The sequence below is a fragment of the Amphiura filiformis genome, chromosome 11 (assembly GCF_039555335.1).
Source record: "Amphiura filiformis chromosome 11, Afil_fr2py, whole genome shotgun sequence".
Classification (NCBI taxonomy): Eukaryota; Metazoa; Echinodermata; class Ophiuroidea; order Amphilepidida; family Amphiuridae; genus Amphiura; species Amphiura filiformis.
In genome coordinates, this window is record NC_092638.1 from 36,577,105 (window position 1) to 36,586,708 (window position 9,604).

General features: G+C 36.3%; 1 protein-coding gene across 1 annotated transcript; it reads right to left on the reverse strand.

Moving 5' to 3' along the window:
- Positions 1 to 265: 265 nt before the first annotated feature.
- On the reverse strand, positions 266 to 8,370 carry LOC140163658 (cytochrome P450 2J4-like). The gene is made up of 3 exons (XM_072186973.1): positions 8,010 to 8,370; positions 4,062 to 5,018; positions 266 to 501 (listed from the first exon to the last, which is right to left on the reverse strand). Exons 1-3 carry the CDS (start codon positions 8,368 to 8,370, stop codon positions 320 to 322), a joined length of 1,500 nt encoding a protein of 499 aa, XP_072043074.1. The 3' UTR covers positions 266 to 319.
- Between the last annotated feature and the right edge of the window lie 1,234 nt (positions 8,371 to 9,604).

A 9,604-nucleotide genomic window follows, 5' to 3' on the forward strand; every position in this document is an offset into this window, starting at 1 on the left:
ATTGGTCTGTTCCATTGCGCGTAGTCGAAATTTCAAATACACGTATTAATGAACGTTATGATCTGTTTCGCCAACCATAAACGTGATACAATTCCCTATGTCATTTTTAAAATTGCACGAATTTCCAAACAAAGGTTCCTATGCTCACGATGATTAAACTTTTGATATCAAATTTGGTATCAAACTTCAAATAAAAATGTGTAGAAAATTATTATATGAATTATTTTGCCATAAACTCATCAGACTCTGATTAAATGTTGATGGCACTAGTGGAGACTTTTTAATTTGGCTGTGTTTATTGTACCACTTCCATTCATGTCTATTGTCTCGGAATGACAACGACTTTGAATGGTTTCGGCTGGTATGTAACACCCGAAATACCTTCAAATGAAAGTTCGGAAGAATCGTTTGGTGCCATGAATGTGAATTGGTGCATCATGTGAGTAAAGAACAAGAATAGTTCCATCTTCGCCAGATTCTCTCCAAGACAGATTCTCCGCCCTGTTGAAGAGTTAGATGAGAAAATGAGTTGTTTACATTTTATCGAACATTTTACTTGTAAGTGTACAAGATTTATAGTTAAATCGTTCGCTATTCTATGTACTAGTATGTGTGTTGCTGCTAAAACTGAATGCGATTTTTGTGATCTGCGTGGTTAAAAAACGTGAGCATAATATTGCTGATGATAACTATAAGCTCAACTATACAACCGTACGGCATCGTGCAATTCAGTAAGCCTACAGGCATAGTATCAATATTTTCAACCACATGTGGATCACGAGATTGCTTCCAGATTGTGTACGGCCACATTTACATAGATAGAGTGTGATACCAGTGACATCCGTCTATGAACGGCAGCGGGCTGCAACGTTCATTGTTCTATTGTATCTGATTAGAGAGCTGACATATTGGAAAATGTTGTCAATCAATATTCATGAGAGTGTACATTGAACGTCCAGTTTTTGAAATTGGGTGACTTGTGCTTGGCAGGTGGGAAATACATCTGACTGGGCGTTTTAATTACGTAACGCATACCGGGAACGCATAACGGCATTGATGTCATCGAATTGTGCTGTTATGTGTTTTATAATTATTATTACATTTATTTTCCTTTGTTTTCTTTCTCTGTACCTATATATTTTTCCTAGGCCTACACTAACTTTATCACTTCCTCGCTCTCCTTCTCTCTTCTCTTCTTTCCCCCTCTTTCTTTTTTATTTTTGTCCTCTCTCACTCTCCTTGTCATTCCAATAATATGTCCTTATCTTTTTATTATTTTATTTCCTTCTCATTATTTCTTTCTCTTAATTTTTCCTCTTTCTCCCTTCCTGTGGGCCCCTCTCATTCTCCATATCCCCTCCTCCCCTCTGCCTCCCTCATTCCCTCTCAAGATTCACAGGGGTGAATCTGCCCCCCCCCCTTGGGTACGCCGCTATTCCTATGCCAATCTCCTTCTTAAAATAAAATAAAATGGACATTTGTGAAAAAAACCTTTAAAGGCCTATACTTATACTTGTATACGCAGCGATTACCATTATAGAGTACTATAGAAATGTGGACATGGCAGCCTTAATACATTCTGACGTGTAATTCGATCAGCATTGTATTCAATTTATTTAAATGAAGTGCCTAAAGTCAGGTGGGTGATAAAAAGATTACATCGTCAACTAAAGCCTCCTTTAGGCTGCGTTCACATAGAAGTATACTATTCGGGTATACGGTGCACGTTTTGCAGATGCACGCGTATAGCTTAAATCTAGCAAGGCAATTTCATAGTACCGGGTCACATAAGGCTACGATCACATAGAAGTATACTATTCGGGTATACGGTGCACGTTTTGCAGGTGTACGCGTATAGCTTAAATCGAGCAAGGTAATTTCATAGTACCGGGTCACATAAGAGGGCACTATTCAGACTATTCGAAAAGGCCGTATACCTACGTATAGTAGTATAGTGGGAATCGTGCGGGTTCGATTTTAGTGCAGCGTATACCGTCCTAATTTTAAAACTAAACCATATATGGGTAGATTCATTTTTATTTAAATATATGCACTATCTAATTCTGCACATTATAACACCTCATTGAATGCAATGTGACCTCGAGAAGTAAAGGTACAAGCATTTGATTAGACGAAGAAAATTGGTAAACTGACCTATCATGCCTATACTCGCTAATCGCTATACGAAATACGCTCATTCGATCAGGCTGAGTTCACATAGTATACTCCTATATGAACTCAGCCTGATCGAATGAGAGTATTTCGTATAGCGAATACCGTATACCGTATACTTCTATGTGATCGCAGCCTTATAGACTTCAGACCCACACAAGCGCACATTTGGGATACGTGAGAACAATGATACCACTTTACACATGACTGCCCTTACACATGACTGTATTGTGGTCACTTATTGATACTCGTCTGTTGTGTAAAGCGTTTATATGATGCTGGAATTTCTTTATTCGAAACAATGGCACAACTTTTATGAATAGCCTACCGGAAAATCTAATCGACATCAAATGAACAAAGCATTACGTAATCTATTTCCTCTCCTTTCTATCTCTAACCTCCTTGATGAACGGTCCCTGGTGATACAGACCAGGGAACTTACGATGATAATCGGGAATCGCCTCTCACGCATGATCGCACACACTGACGTGGGCTATAAGTGGTACCTCATACGGCAATATACATATTGACACAGGCCAGCATACGGCAATATCCTTAGTATGCTTAGTAGCCAAGTCCGTAAAGATATTATTCTTGTGATCCACACACTATGTACATATACATTTGGCCACATTTTATTATAGGATACACAGGACCAGCCAGAACATGGTATGGGTGGTTGAACGTGGCACACCGACATCGCCTGGTTAATAATTACATTATACAGCAGAGACACTAAAATGAACACACGGGATCAATACGCGTGAATATGCTATGCACGATTTGATATTCAGGCGATAAATCTTTGGATACCGGGGTAGAAAATGATGAATATCTCCCGTAATTTTTTGTTCTAAAGAAGCCATATTTATTTCCTTGCACTTGAACATATGTGTTGAAACGATATGATAGTCGTTGGCTTGCGTATTGAGAAAGAAGCGTGCGTCAAAATTCTGATTTTTATATGTGCCGAACTATAATAGCGCAGCATAGGCTAGCTGCACTCAATCATGGACATGTGGTGGAGGCAGTCTAAAAGCAGAATCTTGGGTTATGCAAATGATATATTAAACAACTTGTGTTTAAAATTCCGATTTGCTTGTAAATCAGCATTATTCTAAACAACTCTATTTACATTGACCTTTTACACTTTTCATTTGTTGTTGCTTAGAACAATCAAGGGTCGATTTCTTGATTATGAACAACTCTTCCAAACAACGTTCTTTTTCACAGCGAAATTTTAAACAGTGTTCTTACCGTGTGGCAAAGGAGAATAAGATGGAGAAGAAAATGAAAGAAATGCGAGTAGATAAAGAAAAGTGCTAGAGGATGAGGATAAGCAAAATCAAGATATGAATAATAATTTGTAATACGTTCAATTCCATGTACTAGGAACAGTAATGTTATACGGAATCGGAAAGCAACGTTTGCACAGTATTTTTGTGGGACCAGAGAGCACATCAGACATATCGAATTGCATTTTGAAAACTGGGAAGGTCGCACAATTAATTTTAATCATACGCCATTATAATTAAAGACCGAATTTAAAAAAGACTAGTTTGCGTCTGACGTCATGACAAAGGCGCGCCGTGATTGGTTGCTGACCTGCGCAGTATGGCATTTTTGGTCTGGTTGACAGGACGTCATACGCAAGCTATAGTCTTTTTTATTCGGTCTTCAATTATAAATTTGTACTATATCGCGAATTTCAAAAAAATTAAAAATAAATTGGTATCAGAAGGACATTCCTCGTATTTAAAGTGCAATTCGATATGTTTGATGTGCTCTCAGGTCCCACAACAAATACGCGAAAAGGTCGTTATCCGAACCCTTAAGCCCTGTTTTAAAATGAATAAATTATATAAATGTGCGACATGTATGCGGCTTACCGATAGAAAATGGTATCAGCTCAGGCCGCTGGATAACATAGCCAGAAGGATCAAGAAAACGTGACGGGTTAAATTGCGACGGCTCGTTCCACACCTTGGGGTCATGAAGCACGGCCCACAAGTTAGACAATAGGAATGCCCCTTTTGGAATGGTGTACCCATTGAGGACCGTAGTTTCTGCCGCACAATGGACAACCCCAGATGGAACTATTGTTGCAATGCGTTGTATTTCTAACAATGTAGCTCCGGTAAAAGGTAGATTTTGAATATCGGAAAGCTGGGGGAGACGATCGCGGCCAACTTTGTTATCGATTTCTTCTTGAAGCTGTAGTTGGATATCAGGATAAGCCATCATATATAATAGAGTCCATCGAAGCGTCGTTGCAGTAGTTTCGGATCCGGCCATGAAGAGTTGCATGATCGTGGTGGTCAGAGTTTGGTCATTTAGATGTGATTGAAGGTTTTCCTTTTGATTTTCTTCGATTTCAGTTAAGAAGACGTCAATGAAGTCTCGAGGATTGTTAGGGTCATGATGTGTGCGATGGTTGTCGATGATCTTATTGACGAATTTAATTTGTCGTTCCATATTTTCTTTAAACAATCTGGATAGTTCTGGGCGAAAGTACTTCATGAAAGGGATAAGCGGTAAAAGTCCACCAGCCCCAAGAATCGTTAGTTGCTGGTTTATTATGGAGAGAAGTTCCTTAAAATCTTCATCCGTGTATTCATATCGTTGACCAAAAACAACCGAGCATATCACATTCGATACAGCATTCCCAATCAAATATTGAGGATCGAATGGTTGCTTTTGACGTTTTCCAAATTCATCCAGAAGAGTTTGGGTTTCTTGCGAAATCTGCCCTTCAAATGTTCTCTTGCCAACGCCAAAGCCACGTAATGTACTCAGAGAAAAGCGTCGTTGTTGTTTCCAAGATTCACCGCAGGCATTCGCTACTCCTATTTAATTAATTAATTAATAAATAAATAAATAAATAAATAAATAAATAAATAAATAAATAAATAAATAAATAAATAAATAAATAAATAAATAAATAAATAAATAAATTAATTAATTAATTAATTAATTAATTAATTAATTAATTAATTAATTAATTGATTACACTTTTGAAAAACGTTGCTAAACCTTGTAGGTAAACATTCTTGGCATTAATATAAACATAGTTTTTTTAAAATTACCCCTCCCCTAAAATTACAACACATTTCTTTGCATAACTTGATATAGGCTACATTTGAAAAATTCAGAAATATGTGAATAGAAGAATCATATTACTACCCTCCCAAAGTTGTGCCATTTCCAGGAAGCATTTTTTGGTCAAAAATAATTACATTTGACAAAAATGCTGCTTTCAAAAACATGTTGCACTTTTCAACCCATTCATGTAATTACAAAACATTCCCGATATCAATCATTGCCAATAGATGGATGGCCTTTGGAATGAAATGTGGTTAGGAAAATTGTCGTTAGTATTTTTTGTTAGAAGCTGGCAACCACTCAGAACTTGATCCCCATATGTATGTATGGAATGTGGTGTTGCCCAAAATACAAATTTCATATTTGGTTATTTTTAGTCAATTTTGAAACATCTCTTACAAATGAACCCTTGTAGTGCGCTTAGGATATAATTTATTTTAAACCATTTTTTGGAATCCAGAGAAGACACTTAACAGAAACTAGTTTCAGTGACAAAAACATTCAAGAGTGCTTGTTACTGGTTTCCCCCATAAAAACACACAAAGTAGATCATTTTTGTACAAATTTAGATTTTATTAAATCTAATTCTTTGCTCTAGTTTGTGGTAACCTGACAAGCATTCAAAAGTTTCTCTACAAATACCACTTGATATGAAGAAAAGAAAATATGTGCCTATTTAGAAGATTATTTAGAAACTCATTATGCAGCTATACTGTTAGCTATCACTGCTTGTCCATGTTATCAATGATATGGCTAATATGCATCCATCTTTTAGGTGTTTTCACTTCATTCAAAAGCCACATTTTGAATTGAACATTTTTAGAGAGAATAAATTCATTTATTTGTAAATTATTGTGTAAAATCTGTACATCTAAGTACAAAGTTATGTTTTTGCCACTCTTTGAAACGTATATAGTTTCCGTAAGTGTTTTTCATTGATTCCAAAACTTTTTTTTTTTAAAGTATGTCTTCAGTACACTACATTGCTTATTTGTAAGAGATTTCTAAAAGTCGCAAATATTTGGCAAAATGACCCAAAATAATTGAAACGAAATTTGTATTTTTGGCAACGCTCTATTCCATACAAAAGGATATGGGGGAAAATTTCAGAAGGGTTGCCAGCTCCTAATAAAAAATGCCGATAACATGTATAAATTGATCCATGGCCTTCCATTTACAATGTTATGAGAAAATATCAAAAACAAAACAATCCCACTACATGTATCACTAAAAAATGCATGAAAAAATAACACCTGGGCAATACCTAGATTTAAAAAAAAATCGCAACCTTCATGGGCCAAAAAAACAAATTGCCCGACCTCAACCAGCCTCCCCTACAAATTAAATGAAGCGTCCCTTACTTGGATATAATTAACAACATGTTCCATACTGCAGTTACTGTCCGTTTTCCTATACACAATACACAGTGCTCTCACCATTGACGCGTGACCCCTACAAATGATGTATGTTGGGAGAATGGACACTTGGCTAGTTAACATCACTGTGTGAAAAATAACCAGCCAATATTTTATTTATTCTCCAAAACTTCTAGCAAATATATTTCTCTAACATGACCTAAAATTACAGCTAGGTTAGATGTTCAGAAATGGTCGTACTTTTGTAAAATATGAGTGAGGGCAAGGCATAGCTAGCCAACTCCCCGTGTTATTTGAATGGAGATTTGACCGAAAATATTGGTATCGGACCGCTCACTTCTGAAGGATGCCACAAAAAAACCGGTAAAAGCTACATTTAAATTATTCTAAATAGGTTCTAGAAAATAAAGTTTTGTAACATGTCCTAAATTTTTAGCTAATTTAGGTGTTTGGAGAGGGTCGTACTTTTGTGTTTTAGGAAGGACATGTAAACGACAGATAACACCAAAAATATGAAGAAATTATTTCTAAACCGTGTTAAGTCAAAAATCATTATGTTGCTCATTTTCAAGAATGCTGGTTTACAAAAAGCACGACATTGTCTGATTTCGTGAACAAAGCCACACATAACATTGTTTCCTTTCGTTTCCTTTATAATCGGTTACCCAACTGAAGCTATGAATACCGCTTTATTGCGATATCGCACATGAAAACAGTCACTTGTGCACAACCAGAGAAGATCCGATTTAATCAGTTGAGCTGTTTCAATGAGTGTTATCTTGGTTTAATAGCTTTTAATGGGGTTAAGTCCTGCAAAGGTCGAGATGAATTCTACTGTAGACATGACTGCATCATGCGTTGTCAAGATTAGAACCAGAATATCAAAGTTGGCTCATTTTGTTTCCCTATTGTCCATAATTAAAGATATGAAGGTTCAAAAATGGTAACTACATTTATTGGACATCTTAACATAACATAACAACGGCGCTTGATATAGCGCAATACCAAAAATATGAACATTGCGCTTTACAAATATACAAAAATAACAACAGCAAAATACATTAGAAAATATACGTTTTAAGACCCTTTTAAAAAGATTCAACTGTGAGAGCAGTGCGAAGTGTAGCCGGTAACTGGTTCCAGAGGGTTGGACCAGACACACTAAATGAACCATCACCAATTTTTCTCTTACTCCTGGGGATGACAAGGCGAGTAATATCAAGCTCAGAGCGAAGGCCCTTCCTAGGTGGAATGTAGGTAGCGATGTAGTCAGTGAGATATATCGGTGATAGTCCATTTAGCACTTTGAATACGTGAAGAATAATTTTAAATCGAAATCTTGTACTTATAATACATTACCAGGGGTAACATGCATTTCTTCCGCCAGTACATTCCGTGGTCTATCACTCAGTAATGGATTCTGAAAGGCTTCTTTGATAGTCTCGTACGTATTTAGCACAACCACCGTATAACCTAATGCATTCAGACTGAACACATTTCCGTATTTGCGTGCAGTTGTCTGTAAAAATCGATGTGGCTCCATTGGAGATCTGTACATAGCAAATGCAAGGTACGGTATTGAACCTAGAATCGGAACACTCCATGGTCCTGGTGGCAAGTCATTGCGTGGTCGGAATAACCATGATAGAAGGAGAAATGTTGCAAAACATAAGGGAACTGATCGAAGATCAAAGTAATCAGTTATATATTCCCAAAACATAATTCTCGAATGTAAGTTCATATGCTGGTGCTGCTAAACAATTTCTAACAGGTCAAATTGACTTTCAGCAAAACAAAACATAATATAAACGATTAAAACACCGTTAAGCACGTTTTGCCGAAACCATTCAGGATTGCCCAAAAATTTTAAGACCGAATCGGGACCTGGTCAAATAATCGAAAAGTCACCCAATTTTTATATCATGGGATAGGAAACCGCTGGCCAATGTTCAAAATTCGCCCATTATTTTCTTAACGATTGGTTTCTATGGGACAAGAAATGGTCAAAAGTCGCGTTAAAAACCTTCAAAAGTCACCTAATTGGGCTACTAAATCGCGAGTCCAGCAACCCTGAAACTACTTACAATGTAGAGTTCAAACCAAAGTGCTGTATATCCCAAAGTTTGTCTTGTATACTGCGCCCAAAAAGTATCCGAACACTTGGAAAACATATTTATTTTAAAACTAAACCATATTTGAGTAAATTTAATGTTTTAATAGATGCACTTTCTAATCCTTTACATTATAAAACCCCTACGAATCCAAATTGACCTCAACAGTATAATTACAAGTCCAGTTTTAAGTTACAAACTGTTCTATTTAAAAATTTATGGACTAGACTTCTGGTTTGAGAGTGGTGGATGGCAAATTTATGCACGCCTTTTTTTATTTAAATTTAAAACCAATTAATTGTGTGACGTATGGTGCATCAATCGATTGAAACAATGATGAGATTGAGGATAAAGTTGTAAAAAGTACAGAGAAGAAAAAAAAATTAACTGCTTTAAAAAAGCTTGACTGAAGAAACTGTGTAACTTTGTATATGCCAGGTTGTCACAAAATGTAACATTTTGCCATTCCAATGCCTGTAACTTTGCTTGTAGAGGTCGCAGCAGATGCAAAGAGGCTTCAAAATGTTCAGACTAAACATTTGCATATATTGCAACAACAACAAAAAGTACCCAACCATGGTTGAGGTTTAAAATAAGATTTTGTTTCAAGTGTTCGGATACTTTTTGGCGCAGTATATTGTTTGTTATCGTTAGTTATCTGTTTATGTCATCATTGTTATCTGTTATGATCACTAAAATGACCCAGGTCAAAATCACCTGCTTCTGAGTTCGCGCAACAGCAAACGCACAAAAACACTGTGTTTATTACATAGAACACTTATAATGACGAAAGTTAAACAATTATTCAAAACTTATTTTTGCTCCTATTTTATTATCACTAAA